Source organism: Athene noctua, chromosome 25 (assembly GCF_965140245.1).
Source record: "Athene noctua chromosome 25, bAthNoc1.hap1.1, whole genome shotgun sequence".
In the NCBI taxonomy this organism is placed as follows: domain Eukaryota; kingdom Metazoa; phylum Chordata; class Aves; order Strigiformes; family Strigidae; genus Athene; species Athene noctua.
The window spans coordinates 2,444,620-2,459,704 of record NC_134061.1 but is presented as its reverse complement, the minus strand read 5'-3'; the positions used below and the strand labels follow the sequence as shown (position 1 = coordinate 2,459,704).

At 44.3% G+C, this 15,085-nt stretch overlaps 1 protein-coding gene across 1 annotated transcript in view; it reads left to right on the top strand.

The window, feature by feature from the left end:
- The window catches only part of SKAP1 (src kinase associated phosphoprotein 1), a 156,963-nt gene that overhangs the window by 7,678 nt on the left and 134,200 nt on the right, over positions 1 to 15,085 (top strand). Inside the window, exon 3 of the mRNA XM_074926765.1 lies at positions 9,973 to 9,998. Within this exon, the coding sequence (XP_074782866.1) occupies positions 9,973 to 9,998 (26 nt within the window). The remainder of the gene's footprint in view (positions 1 to 9,972; positions 9,999 to 15,085) is intronic.

Sequence of the window (15,085 nt, the reverse complement as noted above, 5' to 3'; positions counted from 1 at the left end):
ATATAATTCAACTTTAGGTCTGTTTTTAATGAATTAAAAATAGCGTGGAACTTGATAAGTGTGTGAGGCGCTTGGCAAACCTGGAAATACTGATTGTTCTTGCTTCTGGAAGTAAGTGGTCTGTCTGTGTGCTGTTGTGGATGACGCTCGAGCAGCAGGGAAAGGGGCTGCTGTGACCATCGTCCTGTGGACCTCTCTGGCTTCCCGGGGGGTTCTGTGTGGTTTTGGTGACTTGCTCAAGAAGGAGCTGCCTTTATGGTCCTGGGGTAAACACTGATGTTGTGATGCAGAACTCAACCTTGGTCCCGAGCTCTTTCTCAACCAAAGAATACAATTTAGGATAAAACTTTTAGAACAAAGTCTCTCGAAGTAGGAGATGTGATGGAGCAGCCTTTGTGTCGGGAGGTGATCTGCAAATTCCTCCTGCATGCTCCGGTTAAGACGTGGGCCTCCATCCTGTTGCTTATTGAAATAAATTGCAGGTATTTCTGGAGGGGAAAGTGAGACCTTTGAGCAAAGACTACAGGGCACTGATGATTTCCTACTTGTGTTTTATTGCCTGGTGGCATTTGGAAAGGGTGAGAAGAACAGTATTCAAATGTCCTTGTTCTGACCTGAGCCATTAATGCAATGATTTGTGGTGGGAGATTACTGTAACAATGACTATATCTTTTTATTTGAAAGGATCTAAGCGGGTCTTGCTCTTGGGGATGAGGCGCGGGTTTGTCTCTTTGGGGAGCTTCCTGTGGCTTTTGTGGCGGGTGTTCAGGAAATCATCCGCCGTCGTCGTCAGGAAGCGCCTGCCTCCCCCGAGCAGCCCCGCTCTCCACGTTTCACCTCTGCGGGCTGAAACACAACACGGCGGGTAGGGTTTCATTATTTGGGTTCATAATGGACATAAGTAAACTGCTCAGCTACAGGGGAGACACACATGTGTCTCGGAAAGGGAAGAGCTTCATCTAGTATGATTATCCTGAGCCAGGCTCAATAACTGTTCCTGTAACTTGGCCGTCAGGTCTTTATATCGCTGCTCTCCCCGTGGCCTCATAACATTCCCCCACCAGGAGGTTCGCTGATGACTATAATGTGAACAAGTGGTTGGGTTTTATGTCTACATGTGCTACCTGTGAGGATATATTGTTCCCGTCTCGCCGCAAGAAGTGCGGTAGGTAGGGAGGGGATTGTGTTTGCAGGTTATAATTTTTTTTCCGAGGCAGTCTGGGGTATTTTTGCTCGAGGAGCCATGTCAGAGGCGTTGCAGGCGGTGGCTGTGGGGAGGCTGTCACCATACGCCTGAGTTATGAGTCCCTGTACCATTTTACTTTCAGAATCCATTTGGTTATTTAAAGTGCACTGTTGTGTTGAAACAGTTCTCTTTTCTTTCTCTCTTTTTTTTTTTTTTTTTTCTCCCACCTCCCTAATAACTCAGATCCTATCCCACTTTCTAATACCTTATATGTAAATCCTGGCCTGGCATTATTTTTTTCCTAATAATCTCTGGCTTTGTTGATAGTATCTTTTTTTATAATTGCTTTCCCTGATTGCTTTGCATGGCATCTAGGAAAACAAGCCACAAAACACAACTGGAGCCTCAGTCCCCAGGAATAATCTGTGTGAGGGATGAGGATCTCGTAGCACAGTAGCGTGTAGAGTTACCTGTGTCCTAACTAGGCTGGGGACTCTGCTCTACTCTCTGAACAGAAAAACAAAGAGTTTGTAATGGGTAAAACTTGCTTCAAAAGCAGCTTTGGTTTGGGGGAGGGTAGGGGGAGGATGTGGTGCCGAGACAGTTTTGCTTGTCTCCCAGAAACCCCGAAGGTTTTCAGTTGCTTCTGTTTTAGGTCCGTTGGTGCTGAGGGGTTGTTTCAAGTTGTTCCTTGGGAACATCACTGCTGTTTCTTGTGTCCTAACAAAGCCGGCTGCAGAGCGAGCAGCAGATGTCCGACACCTGGGATGAATCGGATACATGACTCCGCTCAGGAACACAAGCCCATTCTTGTCCTTTGGCAAGATCAGTAACCAAAAAAAAAAAGTCTTCTTGCTGTTAAATGACCTCACCTCAGCATTTCGACATTTCTAGAGCAGTTACAATGGCAGGGGGTGAGATGGGGAGAATGGGATTTATTTAAAAATATGGAGATAAATAGTTCCTCCATCTCCTTGGAGTCAGCTAGTCATTTAAACTCCCTGTTGGAAGGCAAGTTTGTATTGATGGAAACAAATTCTTAGTATTTTTTTTTTTTTTCCCCCTGAGGTGAAATGTAATAGCGCTAAAAGGAGAGCGAGGCAGATCTGCTGTATATCAAAGCCGAAATGAAGAGAAAGCGGTTTAATTAATGTTGAGTTTCTCACATACACCCACTAGGAAATCCAAAATAGACACAGAAACTTTACCTTTAATTTGCTCCGCTGTGACGAAACCAATGGTGTAAACCAGAGGCCCAATCCTGCTGCTCGTAACTAATACACAGGCTTGTTTTCTGACATTCCTTCCAGCAGCAGGAGCTCCAGTGTACACCAGGCTCTTCACCCCTGGGTAACAAGCCCCAAACCTCATCTTACTGCCACCTCTAATGCTCCTAAGCACTATCAGTGAGGAAAACTGCGTGTGGTCTTTTAATTCTGCAGTGAAACTTCTCACATCTCCGACATCTTCAGGTGATGTCCTGGCCTGCTAAGGAGAGCCTGCAGGAGCCAAGGTCTTTCCCAGACCTCTACAATTGCTGTGTTTCACGCCGGTATCTGTGTGCAGTGTCACAGATGTGAGTGTGCTGTGGCTGGCAGCGTGTTTGGACTCCCAGCCTGAACAACAGACGTGTGGTCCTTGCCTGGTCGAGTGATTTTTTTTAGGTGTCTAAGTCTGGGGTGAGGGGTTTAAATGTCTAATTCTGTAGTGAAACAGCATGGCTGTCCTGTATCTTCAACCAGAGCCTGGGCTCTGCCACCCTGAGTTCATGAAGTTGAGAAAAAATAAATACAGCCTCTGAGCTTAGAAATCGCTCACCCTGAGTGCAGAGATGCGGAATACAGAAGGGGTCAGAGATGCTCCCAGTGCCTGGGTGTGTGTTTCCATACTCTGTTTCAGTCAGAGTTGCAGAAATACTTGGTTTTGGGGAGCAAACTTGGGTAACACCATCACCCAGTTCCTGCTGGGTGCTTTGCCACTTCTGGCCCCGACAGTGTTAATGTCAATGAGAAATCCTGCACTTGCTACTTGAGCTGAAACAGGATGGTTTGACCCCAAATGGAAGCGTAAGGGTAAAGACAACACAGCGTGTCTGCCTCTGGTTTGGGTGTCCTTGGGGTTGTGCTACAAATCTCAGCAAGCTGTTGTAGCACGTGGGTTGTGCAGGCTGTCACAAACCAGTAAGCTACTGGGTTTTATTGGTTTACCGGTGTAGCTGAACTGTGGAGGCTTCAACACCAGGGGAACTTCAGCCTAATTACTGAGTTGAACTCAATCCTTTCTGTGGCAAGGTATTACAGTAGGATTGTAAAAGACTCACTAATGAAAATCCATCCAAAATTTTGTCTAAAGCGGTGTTTGGCCTGTTTTAATAACCTCCTAACTGTATTAACTACATTTATTACTTCAATTTTCAACCTTATTTTAAAGTTTTAAGATTGAAATGAAAGAAAATGCAATTTCAGGGTAATTTTGCTTCATTAGTGTAAATGCACTGCCTGTAATTCCTACTGATATTAAACTCATTACGCTGAATAACATGCGATACAAAGATAAAAAGGAATTTAAGAATGTGACCTGATGGGCAGATAATTGAGCTCAGCACATTAATGCCAGGGCTGGACTGTAGCCCCACCACATTGTCCTTAATTAGGCGAAGTGCTGTTCTCCTCCTTCATGTTCTTCAGAGAGCTGAAATTTATTTGCTCAGCAAGGAAACGATCTTGCTGAGCAGGATTTCATTCACACTTACTTTGGCCATTAAATACAGATTTGTTCTAAAAAAAAAAAAAAAAAAAAAAAAAAAGCGAGTCCCTGTCACTTCAGAAGTCCTCAGCAGTTTGGGGATTGGCGTTTTTCTATCCTAAAAATGAGCTCCTCAGGGTTTTGGTTTTTTTTTTTTAAGTCATGCAGAGGGGATGGGGTTCTGCCCAGGGTGGGGACACCAGCGTGTGCTGGACCAGCTGGTGTTAATGGAGATCTGAAGCCTCTCACCACCCTGCACCAGTACATCTGCGCCTGGGTGTGTGTGAGCACAGGAATTCCTTTAGTTTTCAACAGTCAAGTTTAATACTGACTCTGGTGATTATTTCTTTTTAAAGTCTGGTAAAGTTTCTGTTAGGATGTTCCCAATTTATTTTGTAATCTTGGTAGGGGATTTTTTTTTTTTTTTTCTCCCCCTCTCTCCTCCTTTTGGGGAGTGCTGAGGAAGGAATTCTCCTGTGTTAATACATGGCATGGCAGGGGCACAAATTCAATTCAGCTGTTATCATATTCTACCTGCTTTTATACCTGGGGAGAATGTGGCCATTCACTCTGCCAGTAATGCAGTTTGGTGCCTTCTGGGTTTGACTCCTTTCAGTAATTTGCATCATTTTCCATTCCAACTGATAAAATTACCCCCGTTTCCCCATCCATTTCCTTGTGAATGCATTGTTAAACTGAAACCTGAGGACTGTAAATGATTGAAATTGTGTAACCAGAGTCTTTGCATAGCTGCTGCTGCTGCTCCTGTAACATTTAACCGAGAAATGCATTTGAAGTGGTTTGTAACCGACTTTGCTAATGGTGAGCTCCCCAATCCCATTTTCATCTTTTTTTTTTTTTTTTCTGCTTGAAATCTTGTACAGCATTGATTTAAATTTTTTTTTTTTGCCAACATTAAAAACCAACGAATGCTGTGCACCGAACAAATTAGACTGCCTTGAAATATCTAATTTAATAACATCTGTGGTGATATTAGTGTTCTTAATTGGACAGGAAAATACAGGAAATTTGATTGAAACCTGACTTTATTTTATGGTTCCTGTTGAAATTGAGTCTGAGAGGAAAGTGGGGTTTAGACTTTTACAGACTTTAGAGCTGCAAAGAGACCATTATAACCATCAAGGTTGACCCCCTGCATAACATAGACCATAAGATTTCAGACAACAATTTTTGCTTCGAGCCCCAAATGGATCTGGTCAGACTCCTTCAGCTCTGGGATTTGCTGCGAGCAGTGGATACTGCTCAGCAAACTCAAATTGTGGATGGGAGGAGCGGGGGGGGGATGTTATGTATTTTACTGGATTTCTGTGTGCTGATGGAATTTGTGACTCGCCTCCCCGCAGTGAAACAGAAAACGAGAGGCCTGGGGTAAATCTGATGCCTGAGTTTTGTGTAAAGGTTGGAAATGTAGGAATAAACCCGAGTTATCTTGGTGATCCAAGAAAACACAATTCCTGTGCTCATATTAAAGGGCAAATCAAAGCCCACCCGTGTGCTGGCTGCACCAGAGCAGGGTGGGCAGCAGGCAAGGGGGGGGATTCTCCCCCTCCGCTCTGTGAGACCCCCCTGCAGGCCTGGGTCCAGCTCTGGGGCACCAACAGCAGAAGGACACGGACCTGCTCGAGCGGGGCCAGAGGAGGCCACGGAGATGCTGGGGGGGCTGGAGCCCCCCTGTGAGGACAGGCTGAGAGAGTTGGGGGGTTCAGCTGGAGGAGAGAAGGCTCCGGGGAGACCTTAGAGCGGCCCCCCAGGGCTGAAAGGGGCTGCAGGAACGGGGGGAGGGACCCTTGATCAGGGGAGTAGGGTGAGGGGTGACAGTTTTAAAGTGACAGAGGGGAGATTTAGATCCGATCTAAGGCAGAAATTCTTCCCTGTGAGGGGGGTGAGGCCCTGGCACAGGTTGCCCAGAGAGGCTGTGGCTGCCCCCTCCCTGGGAGGGTTCAAGGCCAGGTTGGACGGGGCTTTGGGCAACCTGGGCTAGTGGAAGGTGTCCCTGCCCGGGGCAGGGGGGTTGGAACTCGATGGGCTTTAAGGTCCCTTCCCACCCAAACCATTCTATGACTTGCACCTAGTGCAGCCAGAATAACACTGACCCGGGGGGAATTTCATCCTTGCGTATTTCAGGGCTTAATCTCTCCTTCCTTTTGGAACAAGAGGGGCTATTTCTGGGTTTCCCTGGCTTAAACACTGCTGCTGAGGTGATAAAGTGCTGAAGTAACTTCTTTACTGGCAGTCCTGCTTGGTCAGACCTGGAAGCATCACTGTCCTCAGGTGACTGCACTTGAGTAAGAGCTATGGAAACCAAACTCTCCTCTCTTGAAGGTGAATCCTTCATAGTTCAGCTGGGGAGGGTAGGATTTGGAGAACTCATTTTCAAGCCTCGCAAGTGCCCAACTGATAGTCTTGGGTTGCTTCCAATCTTGCTTCTGCTATAAATCAGTACGAGCATAAGATCTGGGCTCAAGGTCCTGGTGCGTCCTGGAATCATCTTTCACTTCTGAAGACCAAGTCCTGGCTCTGTGGGAGAGAGCAGAAGGCTCTGGTCCTTACACACTGTTAGTTCTGGCTCAGGGCTGTAGGGACAGTGGGTTCCTGTTGGGAACGAGGCTTTCTGGCAAACCTGCCTGCTCTGTGACTCGGTTTCCCCTTCTTATGTGCTAACAGCATTTTGTTCTACTCTTTCTCATGGTAACTCCCCCTCTGAGGTCTGCTAACACAGTTGAGTTGCAATTTCGATTTGGTCCGGCTGGAAACATTGCTATTAGGAGGCTGATGAATTCGAACGGGGATCTGTACGTTTTTCAGGAGCAAAGAACATAAACATTTCCAGAAAAGCGAGCCCCTCTGATGTTTGCTTGTTGAGTGCGTAACTTCAAAGGCTGTACGATCATGAGAAACAGTTTGTGTGTTGAACAGAACAAATCTGTGGCTTCTTCCTGTCTGGCCTGAAAAATGCACCGATGAGGTGAGAGAGGTGGGTGGTTCGTTGCAAACCCCGCGGAGGAAATGCTTATAGGATGTCTTTTGTTACACTGTTGGCAGGGCAACACTCGTTCTCTAGCTTTGTAATGGAAATCAGATATTTTGGGGTTAGTTCCTCACTTTACATATTGCATCAAAAATCTCAGTAGATTCCTTTGAGTTTGGTTTGTTGAAGTTTAGTCAAGGGTTTGACAAGAGTGTTTCCCCATCTCCCTCCACTTCCTTTAGGTCTGATGTGAATTGGATCTTTCCATTTGGTTGAAAACTTTGCTAGGCTTTGCCTTAACGGCTTCTCTTCTTGGGGGATTCTACCCGCAGCTGGTGGAGAGGAGCTTTTTAAATCAAGTGCTTAACAGGAACAGTTAAGACATAACCAAATCTATCACCTATTCCCAAACTTTCTGGTTAAGGAAACGAATGAGAAGCTTTTACTCTCGGTGTTTGTGAGATCTAAAAAGTTTTGTAAGGGTGAAAATGTCAAACTGATCCCAAGGAAAATAACCTCCAAAATCAAGATGCAGGTTCTGGTTTCTGCCTTAACGCTGTCTGGCTCAAGGAGGGGATGTGTATGGAGCAATTACTTTTTCTTATAATTATCCGCCGTGAGAGATTATTGAACGATCACTTTCAGGGTAAACCTCTGGCAAAGAGAGAATGAAACGTTGTGTAACTGCCTCTTACCCACGGTGTTAAAAACATAACGTGCTTGTCAGGACCGTCTTAATTGGGAACAAAAATCAGAATTGGCCTCAAGCTCTGTACTTTGGAGAATGGCCCAAGATGAGTAACCTGCTGCTGCCAGCTGAGTTCCTCCTCCTCTGCTTTTTTTCTGAATCCTTAAGCACGCACATGGCTTCGGGCTGTAGATACACTTGAACTCGCCCTATTTGCTACCGAGGTTATTGGGATAAAAATGGGCCTTTTGCCCCCAAAATTGTATTTCTTGGGTAATGCAAGAACATAATATTCTGACCGTCTCTGAAAATGGTGAAAATATAACTTGCTGATTAACTAAGGTTGAAGGAAGGGTTGGGGGAAACCTTCTCCCCCCCTCCCTTAGACATGTACAAAACATCGGGGGGAAAGAAAGAAATCCTGTAAGTGAACGTACTGAAAATACTGTGGCATCCTATGTGGGTGCCTCTTAAATTCTCAAGATAAGTAATTTATTCAAGATTTTCATGCAGTCAGTGGCAGATGAAGGAATTAGATCATTACTCTTTCATCTTCCCTAAAGAACAAGACCATCTTCCCCCCACTCCCGATTAAATTTTAAACTTTCATTCTCTGCTTAAGCCATTCCAGAGTGAAAATGATCAAAGCATGAGATTAAAGACACATCCTGATCTGATGAGATTAGAATTTTTGACTGTTTCCTTATGCTTAAAAAAAAAAAAAAAAAAAGAAAAGAAAAAGCAAAGCATCTTTTTTGGTATTTCCCCCCCCCCACCTTAAATTTGATCAGAGTGAAGCTAACATGGGCTTGCTGGTCCAGTAGGAAATGGAACTCAATTTTACATTTTTTTTTAAACCATTTTACTGTATTAAAAATGACAGAGGTTAGAAACAAAGCTCTTATACTTTTATTGAACTGGAATTAGAAGTGACAGAAAATCATTTTGGTCCTGGTGCAGTAAATGTTATCACTAAAACATGTTCAGGGGAGATTAGGACAGTCTCTCAAGCACAAGAGACAAAAGTTCACAAAACAAGAAGTGATTTTTGCTGTCCTTGTCTCGCAGGCGTTGTCTGCTCAGGAGACAAAAGTATTTCAACTCTCCGGGCTGCTGGGCTTGGGGGGGTCGGGAGAATACAGACCCCTCCCGCAGAGCAGAGGCTGAGCCCAGGGAAGGGACGTTTCTTACTGAATAATATTGAATAACGTTTGGATTCTCAAAGCAAACGTGGAGGGAACGGTTGAGGCTGATTGAAGACAAAAGGATGGGGGTGCTGCTACGGTTCTGCTGACCTTGGGCAGGTGGTGTCACTTCTCTGGGCTTGGGAGATAAGATGGAGCTGCTGCAGGATGGATCGGAAAGAGCTCGTTGTAAAACTGGGGGACCGCTGCCAAGAGCATCCAAAGGCCCAGAGAAATTTGCAGCCCTTACAAAGCACGGTGGTGTGGCTCTTTCCCAACTTATTTATCACCGAGCCCGTTCTCCCAGGAAAGTTTCTTCTGTCTATGCACATTTTCAATTTTTTTTTTTTAATTTTTTTGTCCAAAGCAAACAAATATTATGGCCCTAATCAGAATTCTGTTGTTGTTTTCTAATTAATCTGTGTCAGTAGCTTGAATGTTTGTGTTAAATCATTTTCTTCGTGAAAGCTTTTAATGAGGAAACAAATTGATTGGATTTTTATATACTGGATTCTTGCCACTAGTGCCTATAGGCCAACCCTTTGTTACCTGCGAATGGGTCACTCTGGGGTTTATCCCCAATCCTTGATCTGTTTCCAGATCTCGCCAGTGCTGTTCCCTTATTAAAATGACTCGGATATCAACGCAAGATGCTCTCAGGGTGTAAGAGATGAAGAAATCATGGAGGATTTTTTTTTTTTTGGGGGGCTTGGCCAGAAGTGGGCAGTGTTCATACTGCCCTCTGCAATGCTGCTGCTGGAAGGGAAGGTGTGAGATGAGGTTAAGAAAAGACTTGTAGAATTGTAGAAAAGACTCATAGAACTGTAGAACAGTTTGGGGCGGAAGGGACCTTTAAAAGCCTTTAATTAAGGCTGCAAAGCAAAAGGTCATGCAAACCTTTGTGTTTGGAGAGATGTGTTCTAATGGAAGGAAGTTGGGAGCTTTGGAACTTTTCAAGAGGAGGAGATGTGAAGGAGGTTTATCTGTAGGACTCGTAATTCCTCTTGAAGCTTCTTACACAAAAAGTGTGTTGGCCATTCGCTGGGTTCCTGGCAGCAGTCTGGCATAATTTTCCCATCTGTCACTTACTCATCAGGCTGGAACAAATCATTAAGAAAATAATATATGCTTATGTCTTTTTTGTCTTTTTTTTTTTTTTTTTTTTTTTCTTGTCTTTTAGGTACCACTTGGAATTTCTGCCCCGGGGTGAGTACAAGCCAGGGGAAGGAGGGGTGAGTTCTTGCTGCTATGAACTTTGGGAATAGGGAAGGGCTGGATGTGTGTGGAGTTTTCTATGCAAAGTCAACAAAAAGAAGAGCTTAAACTGAATCTATAGCTCTGTGTGGCAGTTAGGGGTGGAGAGGAGGGGCAAAGCTGTGGTGAGGGCTATAGTAGGAGTTGGGGTTAGTATTCTTAGCAGCAGAAGTCCATTTCTCCTTACCCTTGAGAGCAAAGAACACAAAACTCTATGGTGCTGATGTAAACGTATTGTCTTGGACAAGCTCAGGAAATTTTTCTGCAAAACTTCTGTCTCCAGAAAGGCTTGAAGTTCAGAAAGGAAGGACATTGCCGTGGGCTACTGACTCTGGAGCAAAGGCTGTTGGGTAACCTTCAGCAAGTTTCCTCCAGTCCCATCGCTTCGTGTTAACCCGAACTTGAAACCGAATCAACCTTCAGGTGTAGACAAAGGGTCGGGCTGTAAATTTTTCAGGACCGTGACCATCTCTTGTTCTGTCTGTTAACAAGCTGGGAGATTCTGATTGTGACTTTGATCTTCATTTGCTCAATGATGGGAGCGATGATTTAAACTTTCCAGGGTGCCGGCAGGTCACAAGCCGTGTCAGTGGATATTTCTGCGTATTTGGGGCAGTTGATGGATACATGCTTGCTCGGAGCTGACCTGGAGCTCCTTTGACTCCGTATGGGATCGGTGGAGCTCAGCTCTGATTCCTCATGTGGAGCACTGGGTACAACCAGGCTGCAGCCAAGGCACGTGGTTCCGTGGGTTCTTCCTTTTCCCTTAAACGATGGTTGTGATCCGTGAGCACGGACAGAAGGATCTGCCACTGTTCAAACAAGATGGAAGCTGGGGCCGTAATAAAAATCCTTGTGAGTGTTCCAACTCAACTAATCCTTCATTTACTCCAGGAATAAATTCCAGTATGTTACCTCCTCGATCAGGGCCCACTTCCAGCACATCCTGTCTGTCTGGCAGCACAGAAATGTCAGAAATGCAGCAGCATTGCAATTCCCACTAGAACAGTGTTATCACATTTTAATATGAGCCTCGGTGCAGCCTCGGTGCTTCTAATTGCTTTCAAACCATTGTTTTCATGCGTTTGGTTGATGAACCCAGCATCTGGCATCATTTGAGAAAGTACAACAGACAGCTGTGTTCAAAATTAAAAAAAAAAAAGTGAGAGAGGATTAGAACACATAAAAGGGCTCAAAATTAGATTTTTTTTTTTTTTAAATTTTGAAAGTTCATACAATTTAAAGGGTGGAGGAGGGATGCTTTTGTTCTTTTGAAATATTCTTTGTACAGTTGGAAGCCTAACAATATTAAGAAGACTGGTTTGTAGAACTGTGTCTAGATTTGTAAATGATTTGCCGAGCTTGCTTACATGTCTGCTAGGAATTACTGTGCAAGTGTTTGGGTCTTCGGGTGTGTAGGTATCTCTAAATGTGTCCTTATGTCATCTTGGGAACTAATACTACTTGGAAAAAAAAAAAAAAAGTACTAAGGAAACAGGACGACTTGGGAGTGAAAACACGGGCTTGAGAGCCTCAACTCCAGTATATGACACCTTGCTGGGGGAAGGAGAGGTGGTGATGAGAACTTGGTGCAGGTTGAAAGGAAAAGAATCGGAGAACTATGATGTGGGTCTTGGTTTTAAAGAAAAAAAAAAAAAAATCTCATGTGTCTGGACATATTGATAAGAGGACTGAAAAAAAAATAGGTACAAATTAATTAGCTGCTCAGCGGCACTGCCGGTGCTTTTAAATACCAAGCTGATGTGGCAAAGGAAAAGGTGGCTTTGAAGAAGGGTTGGGGTTTTCTCTGTAATACCTAGAAAACAGCTTTTTCTAAAGGGGGTAAGCACAACTAGTGACCACATCTTGAACTCGGAGCCATGCTGAAATCCCTCTGAAGCCCCAAACCTCAGTGATTCCAGCTATTCCAACCTGTTGGTTTCCAGTATTGGCTGAAGCTAATAGAATCAGTCTTGATGTTTCTCAGCAAGCAGAAATTTATAAGAAACAGGAGGGTAGGTCTTGAGGATGAGTTGGGTAGACGAGTGGGGTTTCAGAAAGACGTAACTGAAGAGAGTGCAAGATTTGCAGGATGAGTTGCGGTGCCTAATTCATACGCACCAAGCAGTGTTGTTGACTGGAGCGTGTAGCTGCAAACTATTTTTGCCTTTTTCCTTAGGTGCTCTTTGAACAGAGCCCCAGGGTGACTCATTTCCTCTTGGAGGGAGGGCTGACTTGCCTATGTGAAGCATTTTATGCACTTAATATATTTTACGCCTGCACGCCCTTTCTGTCTTGCAGCAACCTCCCCTTTGCGGAAAGAGAGCTAAGGAAAGTTGGCAAAGAAAATCTAGAGAAGACCTGGGTCAGTTGTAGCCCTCCCCCCAAGTTCCTTTCTGCTGTTTCTGTCTCTTCTCACAATTCAGCACAGGGAAAATGGTCTGCAACAGCTTTGGTTTAGAAGAAACGAATGGTCTGAGGGAGCGGCGACAGGCCATTCTGGGGTACTGCAAGGAAATAACAGGAGAGGGAAACAGGAGGAAAGAGATGAACGTTTGGGAAGAGAAGGGAAGGACAGGGAGCAGTGCAAGAGGACGGATTAAAGAAGAAAAAGGTGCATGTGTGGCTAAAGAGCTGTGGGTCAGGGCTGAATGTTTGTCTTTGCTGGAACGGGACTTTGCACTAAATTCTTGTCACTGGTGTGTTCTGGCTTCTCCGTTCCCAAACGGCATGCGAAGATGGGCAAGTGTAAAAAGGCATATGGCTACTGGTAGCAGCGAGTTAGATGAAGTTATTGATGACTGTACAGTATTTTGAGATTCTCGGGGGCACAGGTTGCTCTGTAACACACTCTGTTGGAAGACACGGACCTTTGCAGGTGGAGAAAATGGGGTTCTGCCCAACCCAGCCTGGACCTGACACAGAACTGACCCTCCAAATGCTCCTGGGGGGGTACCAGGTCCTTCCCATTGGGCAAGTGTCTCCTTAGCATTGCACGGAGAACTTCGAACTTCCACGTCCTCATTCACACTAAAAAAACCCTCACAGTGGATGCGGCTGTAGGCAATAACTTCTTACTTTATTTTGAAGGAAACAACCCCAACTAGATGAATAAAACCAGATTTATTTTAATTGAGCTTATGATAACACTCTTGTTTTTCCATCAAAAATTCATTCCAAATGGTTTTCTCTGAAGTGCTGCGTGCATATTTGCTGAATAGTAGAATTCCTTAAAATATTCATAAGTAGTCAAAACGTGTGACAGAGAGAGGAAAGTTGTTCCCATTTATGAAATTTGGGAAAACTGAGGGTTAAGAAATGTACTTAAGGTTCCAGAGCATCTACAGACACATCCAGGGGTCCAGATCGAGTGCTGCTCCCAGCTCTGTGCCTTAACCCCAAGAGAATGTCGCCTCCCTAAAGTTTGGAGCAATAAATATAAATGTGTGGCGGGGAGGTGGGGTAAGGGACAAGCTGGGGTAAAACGTGACTTAAAAAATTCAGACCCTTCATATTCTGTAAAAGGATTAAGCAGGTTAACAGTGTGGAAAGTCTTAGTAGGCCACTTCTCTCATAGTATATGCTATTTAGATGGAGTGTGTATCGTTTTACCTCTATCGTCCCTGCTCGCTTTGACTCGGATGCCAAGTTCTTCACGGGTCGCCAGTTATTCTTGGGGCTGGATGTGGTAGCAGTGCATGAGGTATGTATATACCCGAGGCACGCGTGTAGCTTGCTTTCATTAACTGGCATCATACAAAGGTCTCAAGTGTTAGATTTATGAAGTAGCTTTTCTATATAAACCCTCAAATCTATTGAATTGAATTGAAGCGGAGCTGGATGGGAGACGGAACTGTGCATTTCCCTAAACCCCTGCTCCCTCGTATTGCATATTTGGTTCATGTAGTTATGACAAGTACAAGTAGCAAATCATTAAAGCAGCAAAAACACCATCTTTACTGTAAAGATCCGCTTTGAAGCTGAGGCGGAGTGTTCCTGAATTAATGGAGTGCACTGTGATTTTACAAAGTTTTATTTATAAAAACCCCTCTTTGCGTTGATGCCAAGAGTCTCCAGCTCAGTGGTAAGCAGGGTTCATAGACAGAAACCTAGTTGAGATTTATGATGTGTTTGAAAACGCAAGGGAAAAAATACGGAATTGACAATATTTGTAACATATTGTTAAAATATCTATTCTATCGCCATGCTTGGAATTCCCCTGCTTTATAAACACGAGTGCCAGCTACAACCCTTGAAATGTCATAACATGTAGAGACGAAAAGAAAACAAAAAAACTTTTGTTAGAATGCCTCCTAAAGTCCAAGATGTGTTTGGGTGGTGTGTGGAACAGAGTTAATTAATGAAAAATAAAATATACACAAAGGCATATGTTCTTTAACTTAAAAAAAGAGAAAAGTTTTAACATCAACAATTCTGACAGCTCCCTTTATCAGCGCTGAAGCTTTGCTTCCTGCAACTCTTGAGCGTGCAGTTCTTTGCCTCTGTGTGTGTATTATTTTGGGCAAACTAATCTGCGTAGAGACAGTATTTTTTTGCATTGAAATCCCTCCTGTTTCATAGTTTTGCAAACGGAGCAGCTGCACAGCTTTGCTTTTACATAGACTTATAAATTATTCTGCTACCTAAGGTATTGTGCACAAATTTTGGAGGCAAGTAACGGTTATAGGAGGAAACAGAACACTCTGCTTGGAAAAATGTCATAGGGAGGAGGCGTTTGTGCTCGGGGAAGGGCTGCGTGGCGGTGCATTTGCATTTTTATTTCCGTCTATACATAAAAAAATCAAGAGGTATATGTAACTTTGAAACTGTTGCTGTTGCATTTTGGGTGTTCAGACCAGAAATTAAGTCTCCCTCCCTCTCCCCCGCTTATCATGAAGCTTTTAAAATCTTTTTAAAAACCTGAGAGTCCAGGCCAAGGGCTGCGACAGAGAGTGAGCACCCCTGAACGTGGTTCCGTAGCGGTGAGAAATGGGTTTAACTGGTTGTAAGAGCAGAGGGGTTAAGGGGGAGATGTTTAC